Source organism: Ambystoma mexicanum, chromosome 7q (assembly GCF_040938575.1).
Source record: "Ambystoma mexicanum isolate Mex_15411 chromosome 7q, UKY_AmexF1_1, whole genome shotgun sequence".
Taxonomy (NCBI): domain Eukaryota; kingdom Metazoa; phylum Chordata; class Amphibia; order Caudata; family Ambystomatidae; genus Ambystoma; species Ambystoma mexicanum.
The window spans coordinates 561,851,797-561,875,524 of record NC_090941.1 but is presented as its reverse complement, the minus strand read 5'-3'; the positions used below and the strand labels follow the sequence as shown (position 1 = coordinate 561,875,524).

General features: G+C 46.3%; 1 protein-coding gene across 2 annotated transcripts in view; it reads left to right on the top strand.

Moving 5' to 3' along the window:
* Positions 1 to 23,728, top strand: part of INTS6 (integrator complex subunit 6) — a 1,045,054-nt gene that overhangs the window by 446,614 nt on the left and 574,712 nt on the right. For both annotated transcript variants that reach the window (XM_069640441.1, XM_069640442.1), the window contains exon 9: positions 7,883 to 8,015. In XM_069640441.1, the coding sequence (XP_069496542.1) occupies positions 7,883 to 8,015 (133 nt within the window). The remainder of the gene's footprint in view (positions 1 to 7,882; positions 8,016 to 23,728) is intronic.

Sequence of the window (23,728 nt, the reverse complement as noted above, 5' to 3'; positions counted from 1 at the left end):
TGTTGAAGGTGGGTAAACCCTTCCACGATTTAGCGGTGCAAGCAATCGTTACAACAGACGCATCCCTCACCGGATGGGGAGGCCCATCACATTCATCTCACAGCGCATGGTTTGTGGACTCAAATCACAGCACAGAACCACATCAACCTGCTGGAACTTCTGTCAGTACTCAAAGCGCTTCAAGCCTTCGATGTACATCTGACAAATCAGTCTGTACAAATTCTCAGACAGCACCACTGCAATGTTCTATATAAATGAGCAGGGGGGGGCACACATTCTACAAATCTGTTCAAACTAGCACAGAAGATATAGCAATTGTTACTCGAACAGGGAGTATTCCTAACTTCCCAACATGTTCCTGGGGAACTTAACACTCTAGCGGACTCTCTAAGAAGAGATCTTTTACCAGGAGAACTAGACAACCAAACCCTCAATTACAGAACTAGAGCTGGCTGACCTAGACAGGAAAACGAAGCTGCTACACAAATGGATCGCTTACGCAATTGAAAAGGTTGCCCCAGAAAAACCATTCACCCCATCAAAAGAAAGATCAATGGCAAAATGGTCCACCCCACTACTAAGCACCATGAAAAAGGAGAACAAGAAAACGGATTTGGAATGGAGGAAAGAATACAACCCAGAATAAAGAAAATTGTTCCAGAAACAATTCAGAGCATAGAAAAAGGAAATGCAAAAGGCAAAGAGAAGGCATTATGACGACAGAATCACCAACGTGACAAACTCGCAAAAAGAAATGTTCAACATCATTAAAGTAATGAGAAACCCACCAGGCTGTGACAACACCCCAACCCCCACAAACTTCAACGACCTGGCAGACCACTTCAAGATCAAAATCAACAACATCCGACAAATCATACTAAACAGACCAACCAACCATAACATGCAACCAACCGAATCGAACGCAGAAACACAGCAACTCTAAAACTATCCCGAAATATTAGCAGAGGCTTTCGTCTTGCTGGTGAAACACAGCAAGGAATCAGGTTCACCCATGGGTCCATGCCCGCCTGACATCTACAAATCAATCCTCGCACAAGGAGCACCATCGGAATATTAGATACCTCCTAAATCACTCACTAGCAACAGGAACCGTACCAAGATCCTTCCAATCAGCATATATCAAACCACTCTTAAACACAAGTGGAGACGTGGAACACCTCTCCAACTACAGGCCCATCTTAAACATTCCCTACCCAGCAAAACTCCTGGAAACCTACGTATACAAATTAGCCCAAGAACACGTAGAAAAACACCACCTATTGGACCAGGCACAAGTCGGCCTCAGACCCGCAAGAGGAACATAAACAGCTCTATCCATCTGGGACGACCTACAAACGCACGCGGACTCCGACACAACCTTAGCCCTGATTCTGCTAGACCTCTCAGCAGCCTTTGACACAGTTAACCATGACACCCTAACCAAAACGCTAGAAGACATAGGCATAACAGACAATGCACTACTCTGGACTAAATCTTTCCTAGCAGACAGAACAAACCATTTGGTTAAAGCTCTTCAAATCCACACCACGAGTCAACGACTGTGGAGTACCACAAGGGTCATTATCACCACTGTACTTCAACATCTACCAAACCGCACTAATCAGAATCTTCAAAAAATACAAAATTACGTGCTACAACTACGCAGATGACACTCAAAATCATCTACAAATCAAAGACACTCAAATCATCTACAATATCGAAGACACTCAAGCCGATCTTTCGACCCTAATCGAGTGTCTAAAAGAAGTCTTTAACTCAATGCATGCCAACAACTTGAAAATCAACCCAGGAAAGACAGAAATTGTGATTATATCCAAAAATCAAGAGAACACCTATATTCAAATTCCATCTAAGGTCGTAAAAAACCTGGGCGTCCTGATGGACAACACCCTAACCTTAGACCCACAAATAAATGCAATAATCAAGAAATGCTTCTTCCTCCTTCACACAGCAAGAAGAATCTTACCCTTCCTCTCCTTCACCCACAAAACACTCACAATCGTCGCCCTCATGTCAAGAATCGACTACGCAAACAGCCTCTCTCGGGATGCCAGAATACCTCCTGAAGAAACTACAACAGATCCAAAATGCAGCATCCAGACGACTCCTCAAACTATCCAGAAGAGACCACATCACTCAGCCCTAAAAACACTGCACTGGCTCCCAGTCAAACATTGCATCACCTTCAAAACAATGTGCATAAAACACACGGCAATAAGCGGACAAGGAGCCGAATTCCTGCAAAAGAAATTAACAATCTACAAGATGACAAGACTCCTCAGATCAAGCAACGAAATCCGTCTGGAAGAAAAACCATACCTTAAGAAAAAACTTGGAGGCTCCTACTTCTCCCACTTAGCTGCAAAAACCTGGAACAACATCCCGAAAGAAATAAGAAGCACCAAAGACCACCTATAATTCAGAAAACTACTAAAAACCTGGCTCTTCACAGACTCAAACTGAAAAACCAAACTGGAAAAACAATGAAAAGGTTGACAATCTAGGACGACAATGACCATCCAAAACTGAATAAAGAAACTCTTACTACAACAAGAGAACACTAAATCTAAAAGGACACAAACGACACCCATGAGGACAGAGCAAACGTCTTTAGCCAACTCCCAGAAAACAAACATCACCCATGCGATAAATGATGGTATAGTTCATACCTGAATAAAGTTGGGTGAGAGTTAGCACCTGCCACACCAACTAAGCTGGCGATATTGGCAAGACCATGGATGAAGAAAGTCTTGAATGAAGGCAGACGCCGTGCATGGAGATAATTGCAAGTGCTAGCATTGCCACAGTCCAAAGGGGGTAGTAGCGGTAACACGAATGAGCAACCGAATAAGAGGGTGAAGCAGAGGAAGGAGCAAACCCGGGCTTACCGATGCCACCATCCTACTAGACTAGATAGGGAATGCTCTTTGGGCCAGACTACGTGGAGGCACAAAGGTCTGCCCGCCCACAAACGGGCCACGTAGACGGCTGGTACACAACTTGGGCAAGGTTATGCGAATGAATGTATGCCATATGGAAAAGGGACTGTGAGCGTCGTACAACCCTGTTCTGGACGCAAACACTGTGACACACCCCACTGAATTAGAAATGGGGGAAATGTAGCGGCTCCCTTCTAGACAGCAATGCCAATTAACCAATCCACTAACAACTTCACCCTCTGTATACACCTCTCAAACTCTAATCAAACACAACCACAAACATACATCACAACAAACCGCACAAACTTCACTACACTGCAGCAACCAAACGAAGCACAAATGAACCACCACAACAGAACACAATGTCTCCCAACAGTATAACACCCCAAGCCCAGCCAACGGAATTCCGGCCCAAGGCCGCCAACAGCACATCACTGCTCTTGCACTTCTCCAGCTCATCCCACTAATGTCATGCCTGTTGCTGAACGATCCTGCAGGAGTGAAGCTGGCCTTCCAGACCCCCCTAAGCCCGCCAGCCCAACAATCCTGCTATTATAAAACTATTGGACAGTCAAACCCAAGGGGAAAGGGGAATGGAGAAAATAATAAACTCAGGAACTTCTACTGCTCGAGTCTGTCTGTCTTCACTGGAAAATGCAGGTTCAGTAGTTGTCCTAAAAAGGAAGTACAATTTTATAGAATTTAAATATTTATTCTCACCACTTAACTGGACTCTCTCAAAGGTAAGTAATTCTCTTCTATTTTAATTCTCATACCTGTTGCCTAAGCTTGATTGCCTTTAGGCTGCTTATGAAGAAGTTCTAGTGCTGACTGCTGACTTCTTGAAAATGTGTTCAACTTGTAACTGTTATTGCTGAAAACTTTCAAAATCAACTTCCTCCTCAACCCTGCTCTTTCTCTCTTTTAGCTTCTCACAGATATCTTTAAAATAATGTTTTCCCAAACATTATTATTAACTGTATTTAAAAATGACTTGCTGCTTATTCTTTTCTAATAGTTCTTTCCTTTAATAAATACCTTTCATGTATCAGGTGAAGTCTCTTGTTTAAAATAGTCTTTATCCAAAAATCTGAAAACTGCGTCGCCTATAGCAATGTCTTTATCTGTGGATCACCTCGACATGGAGCGCAATGAAGAAAATAATCAAAATCAAAAAAGCCAAAATGGCTGCGACACACACGCGACGTCGTAAGGTCCTTTTTTCTTAACTTGTGCGCTAAATAGATCCTTCGTTCCGCACGATCCTCTACGCTGCTAACTCAAACTTAAATAACATTAGATCTATAGTTAGTACAAGGTTAAAAACACAGCAATTCAGATCTGCATGCCTTGTTAGTTATTCTTAGCAAAAAAATAAACTTGCAAACAAAAATTGAAATTCACTCTACTTCCTACTGCTTTAACTGTACAAGTTTTGTTTCATAAACTAATACGAACTTCTCAAGTCTTTTTACATTACATTCACTGTTCCAGGTAAAACACAAATTAGATGAACGCTGTTTCTTCCTTCCTTTAAAGGAAGAAAAACTTTGTAATCTTCAATATAAAAAACGGAAAGTAATTTAGCTTAATCTGAATTTAGTGGACTCTTCAGATCTGCAACACAGTAATCAGGTTGTCAGTATATCTCTTCTGCAGCAGCGTTCAGACTTCTTTCTTGACTTCTATATATTACAATTGGACTAGAACTAACAATAATTATATACACTTATATCTTTTGAAAATGTTAACTTTATTTACTAGAGCTAACTATTCTATGACCTACTCCGAGGATAACTTTAATGAAAGGCAGTTTAGAATAATACTGAAGATTCTAAGTGACAACACAATGATGACTACACAAGTCTGAACTAATCACTGTTGAAAGGTAGTTCCACCATTTTGGCTTGGGAGAGCTAAGTCTTTCTGAATGAAGAACAGTTAAGGAAAACAAACTTTAACCCTTAAACTGCTACACTAAACCCAGACTCAACCTAGTACTTAAACCAACCTCCCCTTCTAGTTCTCCAGAATGAATGCCTGAAACGCCCACATTTCCTAAGACCCTTGAAAATGTGAAGAACATAATGTGGAAACCTGACAAATAACTCTCCCCACCCGCCCCTCCCCTTTTCTTTCAGAGCTGCCAGAGCGCCAGGGGACCATTCCGGTGGTGATAGTGCACGGTACAAATATCCTTTAACATGAACATTAACAGAAGAGCACAAGTGGCACCTCGACAGAAATGTCATAGATCACATGTGTACACACTGGGGCTACCTCTCACTAGATTTGTTCGCAACAAGAGAAAACAATGCCCAGACTTTGCGTCCAGGTTTCCCCAATCCGACTCCAAGGGGAATGCCCTGTGGATGAGTTGGTCAGTGAAATTTGTCTACGCTTTTGCCCCAACTCCACTAATCAGCAAGGTGGTGAACAAGATTCACAAGGAATACATGACGTTAATCCGAGTTGCTCCTATGTGGGCGATACAACCTTGGTATCCACAAATGCGCACACTGGCGATGTGCGACCCGATCAAGCGCCCGTGCCCATTCAACTTGCTCTCTCAGCACAGGGGGACAACATTACACCCTCAACCTTGCTCTATAAACTTGGCAGCCTGGCTCCTGAAGTCATAGTTTGGACATCTAAATATACCTCAAAGGTGTATGGAAATCTTCAAGGAGGCACGTAAACCAAACACCAGACACTGTTATTCTGACAAGTGGAACAGATTTGTAATTTGGTGCCAGTCAAAACCAACCCAATAGAATGTATTCCATCTCACATTCTCCATTACACGCTTCACTTATTAGACCTGGGGTTGGTATTTAACTCAATAGTTTACCTAGCGGCTCTATCCGCATACACCACCTCTCAGAGTAAGGTGTCTTTGTGGAAAATCCCTGTCATTAAGGCATTTATGGAGAGAGTAAAGAAACTCCACCCTCCTATTTGAAACCCACCGCCGTGCTGGGACCTCAATATAGTACTTGCAAAACTCATGGGACCCCCCTTTCAGCCTATGCAGAAGTCAAGCCTTAAACACCTTGCATATAAAACGGCTTTCCTGGTGGCTATCACTCCATAAGGAGTCTGTGAACTGCAAGCTTTGTCAGTGCAAAACCCTTTCTTTGTGATCCACAAAGACAAATTGGTATTAAGAACACACCCTAGGTTTTCACCTAAGTTAATTTCCAAGTTCCATGTCAATCAGGCCACTGAACTACTGCCTTTCTTTCAACACTCAACAAGCTCAACTGAGAAAAAACTCCATACATTAGATGTAAGGAGGGCGGTGCTCTACTATGTAGGCAAGTCAAGACCGCAAAGTAAACAGACCAACTGTTTGTCTGCGTATCTCCATGCAGAGGAGACCGCATTTCCAAGAACGCCATCCCCAAATGGATAGTCCGATGCATACAGCTCTACTACTCTCTATCAAGCAAAACACTGCCTTTTACACCAAGAACTCACTCCACCAGAGGTAGAGGAGCTACTTTGGCTTTCATCTCAAACGTCCTATTTGACGCCATTTGCAAAGCAGCTACATGGAGCTCAGTACATACCTTACTCAGCACTACTGCATTAACACTCGCTCTAAAACAGATTCTCCGGTAGGACAAGCGGTGCTAAAACATGTATTTGCCGCTGTACCTTCTCACGACCCACCAACTTCTCCAAACAATTCTTGCTAATCTATGCATAGCATGTGATGTGATCACAGCAGATTCCACAAGCCTCAGAAGGGATACATTACTCACCATAATCTTATTTCTGTTTCTTGTATCTGCTTAGATTCACATGCGCCCACGCTTCCTCCCCTTGGAGTAGAAGGTGCATAGATGTTTTCTGGGCTTTATCTGAAACATAATCTGCTTTACTACACCTGTACTCATGCTACACTTCATGCAACCTGATGTCAGAAACAAAACAATCTGAGGGACTTGACGCGTGAAGCACCATGGGTACAGTGGACGTCACACTAGGGATCGTATTACTGGCACGCCCTACCTACGTCCCTTTTTTGAGTTTCGAAAACAACTACTGTAATACTCTGCAGCTTTCACTGGATGTCGGTCTCTGCACAGCATGTGAATCTAAGCAGATACAAGCATCAGAAATAAGATTACGGTGTGTAATGTATCATATATATATATATATATATATATATATATATATATATATATATATATATATATATATATATATATATATATATAATATTGTCCAATATCACCTGCTTGTTTCATTTACTACTGTTGGGGCCTAGAATAAATATAGTATTTTTGTACTTGCCCATCTAAATTGAATTATTGTGTTCTTCACTGTGTGGACTCATTGTGGACACCTGCCCCTACTGACTCTCCTGAGAATACCCTTGACTGCTTCTTCCATTGGGTTTTGGCTAACCAAGTTCTCCTGTTCACTATAACTATCAAATTTAATACAAATCTGTCAACCAGGCCAAATTTTAGAAATCCATCTTAAAAATGACCTTGCGGGGGAAGCTTAGCGACTTTACGGTAAGAAATGGCCCATAATTAGGTTAATAGGCTACTCGGTTTTACTTTTTCATTTCTATTGCAAATGAATATGGGTGATTCTCAACTTGATGTCCGGAAGGTTTTCTCAACGTGGGACTCTTAAAAGCTGGGGAACTATAGTTATAGGCAAGTAACCTTTTTTGTGTTCCATGACATCAATTCTTGTTTTGAAAATAATGTGCTTTGCTGATTTTGTAAGTATAAACAAATCTGACAGCACATGGTGATGTTAAGTGGTACTGTTAGTTCTTAGAAGTATTTAAGATCTATTCTATGATCTTGTCCAACACGTTACCATTTGTCTTTGGTTGCTTTTAAGAATGAACAGTTTGTAGTTAAAATGTTAACTATTTGAATGATGTTTTTTCTAAGGTATATGTGAGCAACAGCGCAAAATATAGTGAACTTGGTCACCCTTTCGGGTACTTGAAGGCCAGCACAGCACTGAATTGTGTAAATCTCTTCGTGATGCCTTATAATTATACCATTCTTCTTCCCCTTCTTGGTAAGTTAAAACCGTAACAGTTTTGTTTTCATTTTGTTAAAAAAAGTATAAACGTTTGTCAAAATACATATTTAAGGAAACAAATCTTGAACCACCACCCATTGCCCTGCCACCAGGCGAGTTACAACCATTACTGTATAGAATATATTGGCGTGGGCACCATATTTCACTACATAGACTTTATGCAATACATTGTACAATGCCAATCAAGGTATCTACACCCAACACTATTCCTTAATCCATTTTCCTGTCAAAACCTCCAATTCTCAGATTACCATGGACACCATCCATTTCGCGGACTCCTTTTGTGTAGGATGTGCATCTTTTGCAGCACTTTGAATCAGGTATATCTGGAAGCTTGACCAGATGGCCTTTAGACGACATTTAGGATCAGAAATCATGGTCTTCAGCATTACTACTTTATATCATGTCCTTAATGCATAGTGCGTAGCTGTGGGAATTAGGGCGCATCCACACAATTAGTGCTCTACATTTCTCCAGTAGTCCTTCCAGGTTAACAAATCTTGCTTGTTCTTTTGAGCGTAAACCTTTACTTCGTTTTTACAGCAGCAGTTGTAATGAATTGAGCACAATTTGACTACTTTAGTAATTCTAAGCTTGTTGTTTTGCGTTTTCCTTTTAGATATATTGCCCAAGAGTTTTACTTTAATTTCTTTTGTGTTTTAACCTTATTGCTTTTGTCAAGAGCACCAATTGAATACCCAGTGAAAACTAATTTATTCTTGGATAATTTCACTCTGAATTTACTCTCGTGTAACTTGGTGAATGTGCCCCAGATCTCTCCCACACTGCTTTGCTGCTTAAAAAGGGCCATTGATCACCATGGTGTTTTTTTTGTTTTTTTTCTTTTTTTCATCTGTTTCTTCTTTTTTTTGTTTTTTTTGGCGGTTTCAAAAATGTATTTGCTGTTTGGAATTGTGCCTTCGGGGCAACTAAAAGATCTGGGCACTGTTCTCTGAACAAAATAGGGACGTAGATTAACTAGTCAAAGGTTCATGAAAAGAAATGTGCCTAAGCAAGTGTTCACTTAAACCTAGTAAGATCTTGATGGCATCAGAATGAATAATGCCTGGTTTGTGGTTAGTCATTTGGTCCTCGGCCACATATTGGTGTGGGCTAATTGCAGGCATTGTATCTTGTTCAAGATATACAAATTGTTTGAGATCTGCACATCTCTCACAAGAGATGAACAGTCAGAGACCACAGACTGACAATGTTACCTGAAAAGCTCTTTACCAGCAGATCATTTTAATGTTGGGAACACATTTTCTACACCCATAACTGTTTGCTGTTTTGAACCTGTTCTGACTTTTGAAGATTAGTAAAGCAGAAAGCCTTTGCTTATCTTGCTTAGTTTATCTCTTTTGGGGACACTTATCAGCGACTGTAGGTGTAAGAGGGTGGCCCTGTCCCCTCATTACCAATTTCTTTTTTTTAAGCTGCACACATCACCTTATGAAGAGCTGCAGGGGATATTTGTATCCTGTTTCTTTTGTTTTAAGTAACATTTCTGTAACTTATAGGATATGTCCCAGACAGGCTGGTGACAGCCTATATTTTTCTACCGTATTTATTTTTCTCGTATGCACTGTTGCATTTTACTGCCTAATGCCTTTTTTAGTGTATCATATACTCTAAAAATGTCTGTGCCATGAGATGTTGCCCTTTCCTTTGTTCATCTTTTCTTTTCGCCTTCTTCCTACGCTCTCAGGTGCCTGGTATGCCATATGACATTTCCTGGTTAAATACTTTGCTTTTCCGGACAAAGCGGCGTCATGTGTTTGTGTTAGGCAGTTTGTACGCAGTACCCTTTTGGACCACTACACACAACTAGGACTACAGGTGTAAGCAAAAATAACGTTTGTCTGTACTACAGTTTTTGGTAGCAGAGGTGAGCAGCCAGGCTTATCTCAAGAGTGAATGTGAGCTGTAATGATGTTACACAGAGGTCCACAATCACAGGTGTTCAAATAAACTCTTACACAAGGTTTCGTGGGTAAACGCATATTAATGTATTCAACAGTCAGTTATAAAACATTCACTAGAAGGAGGCAGTAAGATATCATACACAAATACACTTCAATACTATACTTATTAAGTTTCTGAGACATTCAAAGTACTTTGAAGGAGGAGCAAAAAGGAATAGGTTCACAACATGAAAGAATTACAAGTTTCTTAGACAGTGCAGATACTTTGAGTTCACCAGAAGATTCAATTCAATAGGCTAGGCCAAAGTCAGTGGGCTAAAGTCTTGGGCAGGATGAAAACGGTTCTGCTAAGTAAACAGTAAAGTCTCTGTAGAAGTTCTCAAACAGTTTGTAACAAGAAGAATTATATGTTGGGTCACAAGCTGATTAGGCCTGCTAGTTGCGCAACTTTCAAGCACTTTCACCGCGAGAGGTAAGTACTCTCTGGTTTCATAGTACCTTTCAAATGAAGAAAAAGATGCAGCTGAAGACTTTTGTTCCTGGCAGTTCCTGCAGATCTCGCTGTTCCTGATCCTCAGTCGTGGGGACCAGATGGAGGATGTCGGGGGACTCCTGCACTGGGACTGGTCAAAAAGCTGTCACTGGCAAATCTTCAATTCCGGTAGCTGTGGTAAAGCACACAAACTGGTGTCCCTCTCCCTGGTTATTCGGTTTCCTCTGAGGAAAATGCAACCAGCTCTGAGAATGGTATCCAGGTGGTTTAGTGTCGAGTTGATTGGTCCCACCAACTCAAAGGGAGAAGTTGTCCTTGCAGGGCTTCTCTGTTGAGATGAACTTAGTGATTCGGAACTGCAGCAGGGCTTCACCGGGCAAACAAATGGTCCAGGAGTTGCAGCAGCCGTCCTCTTCAAGCTCGTCTACGGTTCTTTCTTTCCAGTGGTCGACTCTGCCTTCCAAGCCAAGAGACTCACCTTTTATCTTGTTTCCTCCCATTCATTCAAGCCCAGCTGCCACTCACCCAGCAGGGTGGCTGTCCTTGCCGGACACGCCAGAGTGCATTTGGGTTTCCTAGGAGACTAAGCAAAGGGAGTTTCGGGCACCTCCCTCACTTCCTGCCCACTCCAGACACTCAGGTGCCAGAGTCCTGGGCTAAGTTGAATGAACAAAGGAACCAAACCTGGTTTGGTGCGCAGAGCAAAACGCTAGAAGGTCCTTTGCACAAAGAAATGGCCAAAAAAAGACCGGGACCTGTTAAAACAAAGGGGGCTCAGACATCATCTTGAAAAACATGGCTCCCGCGATTTAACGCTACCGGTGTTCGCGGTCAGGAAAAATCATGGTAGTTTGTTGTAAAACCACTGCCTCCAGCCATTTCGATAGGAAAGGGTAGCATTTGACTGCTACATGAGTATCTAGACAAAGGGGATACTAAGTAACCCATCCAGCACTCTATTGTGAGATAGGGTGTGCTGGTCTAGGAATTTGAAAAGACTAGTAAAGTCAATTTCACTTTACTTTCTCTGGGAAACAGTAGTTTATCCCAGAGAAGATATTTAAACCTTGGGAAAGCCTGGAAGGCTTCTCTGTGCCACTGCACTGAGGGTGCTGTGTGACCGACATGAAAAGATGATGCCTATGGAGTTGTCTAAAACTCCATAACCAAAGAAAACACAAGAGTAAAACACACAGAATTAAAAGTTCAAAGTCCCAACATTTAGCAAAAGAGCTGGAGGGCTCTAAGGTAGGAGGAAACAGTTTGTGGCTAGATGTGGTCGCTGGGACTGTCTGTTCCAGGTCCACAGTCTGGCCAAAGTGGGTCGGTCACTGGACAGATGTGGTGGCCGGAGGCTGTCCATGATTGGGCAGCCACTAACTGGTTGAATGCACTCTGGTGTGACTCCAGCTCGAATTTTGGATAAGACTTCTCCTGCAGCCATTCTTCAGATTGTCGTTCGAGCAAAGACCTATTTGAAGAGGAGTATCCTGCTGAAGACCTATAGATCGTTGCTGCAGCCAACCATCATTACCTCTAGTCAAGACCCGGTGAAGCCCTGCTGCTTTCCCTGATCTCCTGAAGGCCTTAATCAGTGCTTCAACCTCTGGACTGGTTTGACCAATCAGTATCGACCCCTTTTTGAGCATCCTACCCGTAGAAGGCCCTCAAAAGTGTCTGGGAATCACCCTTTGGACTGGCCAGCTACCTCGCTACACTGCTTGCCCTTCCAAATTCAGACTTGGGATTCAGCAGATCCTAACTGGTGAGACCAGGCCTTCACCTGCAGTTGCTGCTCTCCAGCACAAACAGCAGGTGCCTTGTAGAACTTGCTTCTTTGTCTTCACCACAAGTGTCATATTCCTCCACCTGATAATGATGTTCTTTGCTGTCTCCTGCCTGGGGGTCCCTGAGGTCATCAGCATTGTGGTGGTGGTCTCATCATGCCAAGGTTGTGCAGCTGGCCAGTCATAGAAACTCTCCCGCCAGTGTGCGGATCCGCTGACTAGCCGTACCCAAATATGGACTCCGAAAGTGACCCGTGCACTAGCGCCCACTCGGCCCACCCTCCAATGGAAATACACAAAATGGGCTCAGCCGATTCATAAGTGGTTCCTGACTGAATAGGAGTACAGGGGGTAAGTTTATACCCACCTCGCCTTCCGTAGGATTTAGCTAATGCAAAGTCATAACCCTACCTCTCTGTTGCCAAGTTAATCGGGGGAGTTCTGACCAAGGATCCCCCTGGACTTCTGCTAAGAAGGTGGCATTAGAAGAGGACCCCTTAAGAACTTTATTTTCTCCAGCATGGGGTCTGGCATGGATTCACATGCTCATGAATATTCCCCGTCGTCAGGCTGGGAATCCTCGGTAAAGAAAAAACCAGTATCAGTTTCGTTTCTGATCTGTCTTTCGTAGTAATAACCAATCACTGGTCTCTGCGTCATACTGACCACAGCCATTGACTGCCCTCTACCTAAGCACCGCCACTGGCAGCCATCTTCAGATTTTTACCGCACGTTCATGTGTTGGGATCCTCGTGCTATTGCTCTCGAGCGTTAGTGCTATTTTTTCGCGCTTTTTCACAAAAACTTCGATTCTTCGGTCAAAAGAGCCTCAAGCTCCACCGATCCTACATCCGATCAACGGGGACCCGTGTCGGATTCGTCTGTGCCCCTCAAGGGTGAAGATTTCGTCGAGCTACACTTCGGAGGACTCCAGAAGCTTCTCAGGCCCGGTCTCGGAGATGGCCCAGGAGAAGGGAAGCTCGACGCCCGGAAAGCTGTTCAGGGTCTGCCCTGGATGCCAGCTGCAGAACGTCTTTAAGGAGGACGAACACTCTTTCTGCCTTTACTGCCTTCATGAGGACAAAACGCACGTGGAGAAGGACTGTGCGTTTTGCGGCAACATGTCTGAACGGACCATGAAGGACCGTCATCAACGTCTCGCCAACTGGCTGGAGGGTAAGAGCCCGTCTGGCGAGAAGAAGAAGAAATCCGAGCGGTCTTCTAAGACCTTTGAGGGCGCCCCGGTGACGGGGGCCCAACATAAGGCCAAGCACCGCGAGTCCGCTGGCACCGGGAGCGCCGAACGGTCGGGCTCTACGGGCGCCAGGCAGGGCGCACCCTCCCCGGCACCATCAACCACGAGCCAACGCTCTGGGTCGGGTAAGAGGAAGGCCGAGCACCCGGCGAAGCTCCTGGAAAGACCCCGGTCGAGCTCTAAGGCAGAGGAGGAGCGTGGCAGTGCCCCCTCCCTCAAGGATAAGGCGGTGAGCGCACCTAAGGTGGTGAAGGCCTTGATCCATCCGACCAAGCCCTCTATCGAAACGGTCGTGGCGGCCCTGGCCCAGCCTGTGGAGGCTGCACCAGTGGTGGCGACCTCAGGGCCCAGAATCTCCCTGCCTCCTCGGAGGGAGTCTTCTTTTGTGCCCATCGATAGGACCCCCGTGAAACCCTCCGTGGGGAAGAAGGGGGGGCAGGGCGTCGTCATAGATTCGGCCTCAACCTCAGAAGAGGAGCTGATCGAGGTCTTAAGCCACGGCCTAGGCGTGGAACAAGGCCAGCCCGTCGGAATGGGCCCCGACGCAGGTGACGACGACGACATCGTCGAGGATACCGACGGGGCCCCTGCTCGCCCGTCGGATTCCCCTCTGCAAGCGCCGCGAGACAACTCGGCGGCCATTTTGTTGGCCATACAGTCCTTATGCACCGAGATAAGGACGAGGCTACTGTTACCGACGGAGGAACCTCTCCCGTCGGGGGATCCAGAACCGGGACCTTCTGGTGTTCCCCCTACCAAGAAAAGAAGGATCCATCCTCCACCTCCTTTTCAACCGTCGCGCCCCGTCCAGCCCTCCTCCCCGTCCACCCGAGGGGATGATACGGGGACTGACACGGCAGCGACGGGTACGGACGACGAGGCATACGACGAGGATTTTCCGTCGTCGCCTCCCACCAGGGCTTCTCCGCCCGACGAGATCGGATCTTTCCACTCCATGATCTCCAGGGCTTCCGAGCTTTTCCAACTCTGCCCTGAGGAGAAGAAAAAGGAAGGCTTCCTTTATCAGCGGCGCGAGGCCAAGAGGAAGACGGTCCTCGCAGTGCCTCTGTTGGACGACATTTGGGATGAGGGCCTTTCCCTCCTCAAGAACCCTTCCACTACGCCAGCTAGAAGAGACCGGTACGAGAAAAAGTACCGGGTCCCGGACACGGCCCCCCTATGCCTCCGGGCGCAGCCTACCCCGGACTCCGTCGTCTCCGCGGCAGCCAGGAAGAAAGCGGGGGGGGTGCGGCCTCCACATCGACTTCCCCGCCGGACGGCGAGGGAAAGAAATTGGATGCTATGGGACGTAGAGTCATCTCGTCGGCAGCGACGACGATTAAAGCGGCCAACGCCTTGGCTATCGTGGCCCGCTACGACAGGGAGCTCTGGTACAAGATAGCTCCCCTGCTGGATTTTCTGCCGGACGACAAGAGGGCGGAGGCCCTTGAGATCCTCCAGGAAGGTGAAGTGGCTTCGGACCACGCCATCACCGTGGCGACGGACATCGCCGACACTGGGTTCCGCCAGCTGGGCAACTGCGTTTGCCTTCGACGTCGTGGATGGCTCAAAGCTACGGACTTTTGGCAGGACGTCCAGACCAGAGTCCTGGACATGCCCTTCGACGGGAACAACCTGTTTGGGAAGACAGTGGACGATTCCCTTCAGGCCATCAAGGCGGATACTGAGACGGCCCGGGCCCTTGGAGTCCTGCAGCAACGACGGACGCCCTTTCGGAGCGGCGGAGGCAAGGGCGCCTCCAAAGGTTCCGGCGGCGGTTTCGCTTCCTACCGTCAAGCGGCCCGCTCGTCGTCGCAAGAGGCCTACAGAGGACGAGGCAAGTCTAGCGGACCCCGCCGTCGTCGCCAAGGAGGTCAAGGCGGCAAGGCCGCGTCCAAGCAGGATTGAACCGGCCGTGGGGTCGGGCCCCCACCGAAGCACCCCGGTGGGAGGCCGGCTGGCGGGCTTCGTCAGCGTGTGGGAGTCCATCTCCACCGACCGTTGGGTGCTGGACGCCCTGGCCCGGGGCCACGCGCTCGAGTTTCAAAGAAGGTGCCCGCGCGTCCCCCCCGTGGCCAGGAAAGAACTTCACGTCCCTCAACTTCTCCTGGAGGTAAAGGCGATGCTCAGAAAGGGCGCCATCGAACTCGTCCCAAAGAGGCTTCGGGGCTCCGGAGTCTACTCGCGATACTTCCTCGTGAAGAAGAAGACGGGAGGATGGCGCCCCATCCTGGACCTGCGACGGCTGAACAAGTTCATCAAGGCGCAGAAGTTCCGGATGGTCACCCTCCAGCACGTCCTGGGTCAACTGGAGGAAGGAGACTTCCTATCGTCGTTGGATTTGGAGGATGCCTACTTCCACATTCCCATCCTAAAGGGGCACCGAAAATTCCTCAGGTTCGTGGTCCAAGGGCGTCATTACCAGTTCAAAGCCCTTCCCTTCGGACTACGGTCGGCACCCAGGGTATTCACCAAGTGCCTCGCACCGGTGGCGGCGCAGCTGCGCCGCGAGGGTATTCACGTCTACCCCTACCTGGACGACTGGCTCATCCGCGCCAAGACGAAGGAGCTCGCCGTGGTCCACACGGCAAGGACCGTCCAACTCCTCACGGACCTGGGATTCTCCGTGAACTACGCCAAATCCCACCTGGTGCCCGCGCAAGTCGCACTGTTTCTGGGAGCGAGGCTCGACACAGTGTCCCTTCTGGCCTCCCCGTCGGAGGAGAGGACCAGGACCATCTTGGGCAAGGTGCAACGGATGTTGGTGGCCGACGCGGCCAAAGTGAGATCCATCAAGTCCCTCCTCGGGATGATGTCTTCCTGCATCTACCTCATTCCCATGTGCAGGCTCCGGATGCGCCCGTTGCAAGAATTCCTGGATGCGCGCTGGATCCAGACGACGGGCAGCTTCGAGGAAAGGATCAAGCTCGACGAGAGTTTCCGACGAGCGATACGGTGGTGGGGTACCCGCGCGCATCTGACGGCGGGCATGGACTTCCAGACCCCAGCCCACCAGGAGACTGTGACCACGGATGCCTCCCTGGAAGGGTGGGGAGCGCACACCGAAAATCTGCACGCGAGGGGACTGTGGCTCCCGACGGAGAAGTCCCTGCATATCAACGTCCTGGAGCTCCGTGCAGTGTTTTGGGCCCTCAGGTCCTTCCTTCCGTCCCTCAAGGGCAAGGTGGTGAGGATCTTCACCGACAACACCACCACCATGTTTTGAAACGGGGCGGAACCAGGTCCCCAGCGCTGTCCAAGGAGGCGCAGGACCTGTGGCATTGGGCCGTCGCCCAAGGGATTTTTCTGGTGCCGTTTCATCTGGCAGGGATAAAAAACACCATCGCCGACTCACTCAGCAGGGAGCTGCGCTCGTGCCACGAGTGGGAACTACGGCAGGATCTGGTGGATCGCCTCTTCCGACGGTGGGGCACACCCCAGATCGACCTGTTCGCGACGGCGACGAACACCAAGTGCCGGAGGTTCGCCAGCAGGTTTCCCCAGACGAGGAGCATGGGCGATGCTTTCTCGTTCCCCTGGGAGGGCCTGTTCCTCTACGCGTTCCCTCCCTTGCCTCTGCTAATCCGGCTCGTCAACCAGCTCAAGAGGTCACGGTGCAGGATGATCCTCGTCGCACCTGCGTGGCCGAGGCAGATATGGTTCCCGGACCTTCTGGACTTGTCAGCGTCCCCGCCGATCAAGCTGCCGGCGGACGCGGATCTACTCTCCAGGGAAGGAGGCGCCATCCTCCACCACGACCCGAAGTCGCTGAACTTGCAGGCCTGGCTCCTGCAGCGCTAGAGTTTGGAGGATACGACATACCGGCCGATTGCAGAGAGGTTCTTGCAAAGGCCAGGGCGTCCTCGACTCTTAAATGCTACGGACACAAATGGAAGAGGTTCTCTGTCTGGTGCCACGCACAGAAGATTAACCCTCTACGGATTACGGCTCCCCAAGTACTGCCGTACCTGCTGACGCTGGCCAAAGCTGGTTTGGCACACGCCTCCATCAAGATTCATCTTGCTGCGATCTCCCGATACACCAGAACCACGGGGCGGACGTCCTTGTGGTCTCATCGTCTGGTGAAAGAGTTCATGAAGGGACTGTTCAGATCGTTCCCGCCGGTGAAGGCTCCGGCCCCGGCGTGGGAGCTCAACGTGGTGCTGACCAAGCTCATGGGACCTCCGTTCGAGCCTCTGCACTCGGCCCCGTTGAAGTTTCTATCGTGGAAAACAGCTTTCTTGTGGCCATCACCTCCGCACGACGAGTGGGAGAGATCCAGGCCCTTTCCTGCAAGGCCCCGTACTTGACTTTCCACGACACGAGGGTAGTGCTCAGGACGCACCCCTCCTTCATGCCCAAGGTACCGTCGGACTTCCATCTCAACGAACCCTTGGCGTTACCTGTGTTCTTCCCGTCGCCTTCGTCGCCGGCTGAGAGGACTTTGCACTCGCTGGATGTAGCTAGAGCGCTGAAGTTCTACGTGGACCGCACGAAGGGTTTTCGGAAGACGTCGCAACTCTTTGTGAACTTTGGACCTGTCAATCAGGGGAAGGCTCTCTCGAAGGCTTCCATCTCCAGATGGCTCTCCGGCTGTATCATGTACTGTCACCGGTTGGCAAACCGACCGCTGCCTGGCTGTCCGAGAGCCCATTCCACCAGAGCGATCGCAGCTACCACGGCGTTCCTATCTGGTGTGCCCCTGCTGGACATATGCAGGGCTGCTACGTGGAGGTCGACGCACACCTTCACGAAATTCTACTGCGTCGACCGGGATTCCAGGGAGGAGTCCAGGGTCGGCCAAGCAGTGCTGCGCAACCTGTTCGCCTGAGGTGAGCCTGGTGAGGAGGTAAGATGCTTAATGTTGAGTTGATGTGATGCTTAATGTTGAGCCTTTGCCACCTCCCGTGGTTGTGCATGTGTGTACTGCTATGTATTCTTTATTCATGAGCATGTGAATCCATGCCAGACCCCATGCTGGAGAAGGAACAAGTTACTTACCTGTAACTGTTGTTCTCCAGCATGGGTCTGGCATGGATTCACATGCGAACCCTCCCGCCTACCCCTCTGCGGCTCTTCACTTGGTCATACTGCCACTTCACGTGCTTCCAAATCTGAAGATGGCTGCCAGAGGCGGTGCTTAGGTAGAGGGCAGTCATTGGCTGTGGTCAGTATGACGCAGAGACCAGTGATTGGTTATTACTACGAAAGACAGATCAGAAACGAAACTGATACTGTTTTTTTCTTTACCGAGGATTCCCAGCCTGACGACGGGGAATATTCATGAGCATGTGAATCCATGCCAGACCCATGCTGGAGAACGACAGTTACAGGTAAGTAACTTGTTCCTTACTCTTCAATACTTGAGACACTTACACGTTCTGCCTTCTTAAGACTCCCAACACCGTACAATGGGCTATCTTTGTGTCTTCTGACTTTGGGGCGCTAGGCCCCCTCCCCTTTAGCAGGGAAGGACTTTTTAAGTAAAGGACCTTCTATTTTATAATTCAGTAAAATTGTGTTTTTCTGCTCTTTATATTACTTATCTAATTTTTTTATTAATTACCTTTTTGTTTTCTTCACTTGCTTTGCTACATGTAAAGTTTTCCATTATCCAATCTAGCTGTTTAACAAGTAAATTGTTGGTGTTCTTTAGCAGTAGCACCCCAAGGTTGATGCACATATGCTAATAGTGTGTTTGGTTGTTTTGCTTACCTGTGATTTTCATTCTTAAGTTCGGTGAAGGTCTTAAATGTTACTGTATGTTTGTACATTATGCTTTACTTGAATTAAGAGCGCTCTGTGCTTACTTGAACTCTTCATCACCCCCCACACACTTGTAAGTTTAAGCCTTACCATGCAATTACTCTTCCTCTGTAGTTTGGGTCGGCATTGGTGTTTTATCCTGTTTAACAAAATAAGATGTGAGGCGGACAACTTTGTGAAGGTTTTTCAACAGATGCCATTTTATTAACGCAAAATGTTGGATAAATGCCTCACTATCCCAACCCTGACAGGGATTCCCTGCCTAAAATAAACTAAAGGAAAACATTTTTAACAAAAGTTTGTCCCTCAAACACATATACACTATAAATCAATGATGACATATATGGCAGTTTAACAACAAGCATCACATACGTCACACACCTCAATAGGTGCTTCTTCTAATAACCTTAACTCCCCTTTCCCAGATTCAAGCAGGCTAAGGAAATCCTGTGTCATAAGAAAATGTTCTACTTCCGTTCTGTTTCTTATCCAACTTGACAACACAAAGTTCCAACTTGGATTCCAAAAAGTTCTCAATTGTTTAACATGGCTTTCCACTTGTATTCAAGGTCTGCAAACAGCTTATTGTTATCAACAGTGAATATTTAAAAACTTAATTAGCTTCAAAACAAATGTCTTTTTCAGGATATTTTGGCACAGCTTCGTCACAAGCTTTACCCCACCACAGTACTTTGAGTTTTCACCTGGATTACTCTCATGCCAGGTTCAACACTTATACAGCACCCTGCTCTGGTGTGTTCATGCCAGAACATACCAATCGTTACCAACACTCTTGGTCTGGTATACTCTCCTGCCAGCCAAGATAAACAGATGCTGTTCTTTTTGTGGGTATACTCTCCTGCCCATGCAGAATAAATCGGCATGAAGTTGTACGACCTGGTATACTCCATTTCAAGGCCCAACTACTACCTCAAAGTACTTCTGTGTTATGGGTCCATTTCAAAGGTTTTAACCATGTCTTTTGCTTTCCACAGTTAAGTTTAGAATGGTCTTCAAGGGACACAAGTGTTGGGTAAGAGTTTCATAATTGTGCTAAATCTTCCTGACCTGTGTCAACCCCACAACTTTTTTGCTTTTACTTGGTAACTATTTTATCTTGTCCCTAGGTGAAGGGGAATCTCCCCCCCTCCTCTCACCTAGTCTTTTACTCTTTTTATGGGTGACCTTTACATGTCTCTCCATAGTGTATGGTTGAAGTTAGTTTCCTACAGCTTTTGGGTTTAGGCTGGGTTGCCCCTTTGGTTCCCCTGTTAATTTCTTTTATATACTTGGGTGAACTACTGTTCCCAAGTAGTAAAGAGGTACTTTCATCCCCTTTACACTTTGTACTAAGTGAGCCAGCACACCCTGTTAGGTAAGAATTATTGGTGTGGGACTATACAAGACTTATCTCTTGGTATTAAGTGAACCACTTTTAATATAGGCCTGTACTACACAAGTTTGTAGTGTGACTGAGCAGCCAGGCTAATCTTAAGAGGGGTAATGTGAGCTGTACAATGAAATCAGTAAATGCAGGTATCCAAGTAAACACATACACACTTAAAGTTCTGGAATACATATTTATTTATTTATAGACAACTATTTAAAGAATTCTTTAAAAAGCAGCAACGAATAGTAACATTAATCCCAAATTAGGATTCAATTCAAAAATTGAACAATAAAATAAGTGTAATTCTTTCACATGTTATACATTTTCCAGCACCAAGGGTGACTTCATTTGAGGTCAGTAGTAACACTTATCTTTGTATCAACTTTGCAGTATTGAGGTATAAGGGAAGGGAAAGGCTGGGGTTAGATCAGAATATACTGGTGTTCTACAAAAACATTTAGATCTCACAAAGGGTTGCAGACAGTCTTCTATCCCAGCAGAAATAGTGTTCAACAATTAAAACCTTAAAGGGTACAAGCACTGCCATAGCCAATAGGTTCAGAAGGGGGCATTTTGGGAGCCAGGACAGCCAAAGTCAATGGGTCAGTTCAAAGTTCCAATGTTCTCTTCTTAGAAAATGTATTTAGTCAATAGTTCAAATAGAAAATCACAGCAACTTGAGGAGTGTCCTTGAAGAAGCACAAACTCGAAAGGCCATTGCAAGTGGAGTTCAACTCAGGATATGGTAAAATAGCACATCCCAAGGAAGAAAGCACCCAAATGCCTTTGGTTAGATGTTCCTCAATCCCTCCGTCCTGGACTCTGGTGAGGGGACTCTGGATGCAGATTTCCTGCTTCTGTATGGACTTCTGGATGCCAACTAAGTTTTAGCCGGATTTGCAACTTCGGAAGAAAATGGACTCGCAGATGGTTGGAGGTCCCTGGGTATTAGGATTCTGCAGCCTTAAAGTCCCAGCAAGTCGGGGGTTGCGCCAAATTAGTTTGTCTTGAGGCTAGTTGGTCCCACCAGCCTAAGGGATTAAGTTGTCCCGTACGGGTCTTCCCAGTCGAAATGAAAATGGGTGCTGCTGGCGTCTCTTCACGTCTTCGTCATATGTTGTCTTCCGGTTGTCCAATCTGCCTCTAGTCCCAAAAACCTCACCTTTTTAAGCAAGTTCCCATTCATTCACAGCCCTAGGCTGTCATCACCCAGAAAGTTGGTTGCCCTGCAGGACTGAAGTAGAACAAGAATTATCCACAGTTAGCTATCTAGGTTTCAACACAACTGGGTCACAGGAAAAAGCCCTACTATACAACCTGTCCTGCACTGTTAAATTAAATGATGGTACAGTAGGTCAGTATAAAAAGTCTATTTTATTGTTCTACAAAAAAAAAATCTAAAGTAGCAAATACAATTCCATGTCACAATCAATTATTTCAACAGGTGATATCAGATTATTATTTGAGACCTTTTCTTTTCAAAATAATACAACACCCAATGTCGATATTAATTCCTGAATGTTGGGTAAAGGATGTCTCTCAGGAATTATACAATTGTTCAATTCCCTCATATCTACACACAGTCTCACTTTCCCAGAACTTTTCCTGACCACTACTAAAGGAGATACCCATTCTGCAGCATCTATTCTCTCGATTATGCCTTGGTCTTGTAACTTCCTTAATTCTGATTTGACCTCCTTTCTGAGTGCTAGTGGTATGTTGCGCAACTTCTGAGCAATAGGTCTGGAACCCGGTTTGAGCAAAATCCGATGGGAGAACCCGTTCAGGCAATCAATGGTATTTTCCTTGAAAACTTCTTTTTTTATTTCTTGCTTGTGATCTTCTTTAGCACTTTCTATAGAATACACAGCATCATTGGCATTGGGGTCCAGACGCACTTTCAATGACTTCTGATGAGACCAACTAAGTAGCGAAGTCTGTCCACTCTTCGAGACATATATGCGACCAACCTCTTTTCTGTCTTTGAACTTCATGGTAGCAAAGAACCACCCCAGTAGATTAATTTTTGCTCCTCCGTAAGCTTTCGGTCTGACATCAACCTCATGAAGATACTCGGGTCCACAGCATCTCCATAAATCTTCAGGAACCAATGTATATTTGGCACCTGAGTCTACCATCATGGTGATGGGATGTCCATTCACTGATATTTTTGTTCTGGGACTATCTAACTGTTCATCTTCGTCAGTAACCATAAATACACACTCTTCTCCAATGTCCTCTTCACCAATCCAATTCATGCTTACATTATCTCTCTTGCTGCTTCTGCAGCACTTGGCTAGGTGACCTCTTCCGTTGCATCGCCTACAGATCACCTTTAAAGCAGGACAGATATTGCTGCTTGCCCAGTGTGACGGACTGCCACACCAATAGCAGATTCTCTGTCTTATCCTTCCTCTTCCTCTCGGAATGTTCCTTCCTCTGAAATGGTGTTATAACTCAGGAATCCCTATCATACCTGAGTCGAATCGGTTAGTCCTTTTGTCAACCTCTTGCTTCTCGTCTGTCTTCACCCTTACATCTTTATGTAATGTATTCGAAATTGTTATTACTTTCCTATTGTTAACTCCTATTGCTGCTATGATTCCATCCTGATCTGTCTGCATAGAATTGACTTCAGATTTGACTACCACATCTTTCACTCTGTTCTCTAGAGTTAGTACACACGTCTCGGTGTGCTCTACTTCTTTGGCCAGCCTGAGTACTACATCAAGCGAAGGATCGTCTTCGGACCATAACCTTTCCCTGACTTTTCCACTTCTACATTCCAACATGAATTGGTCCGTGATCCTCTCCTCTAGTTGTTGGTTAAATTTGCATGTACGTGCCAACTTCAAGGCCGTAACATATTCTTCTACTGTCTCGCCTTGTTCCTGTATTCTATTGCCAAACTTGTACCTCTCTAAAATTGTACTAATTTTCTTCTCATAATGCTTATCTAGTTTCTTGATCGCTTTTTCATATTCATTTGTCCCCCGCTTCTCCTTCCATCAAATCTGGCAGATCTTTAAACTTTTCTTGTCCTGCTGGTCCAAGACAGTGTAATAGTAAGGAT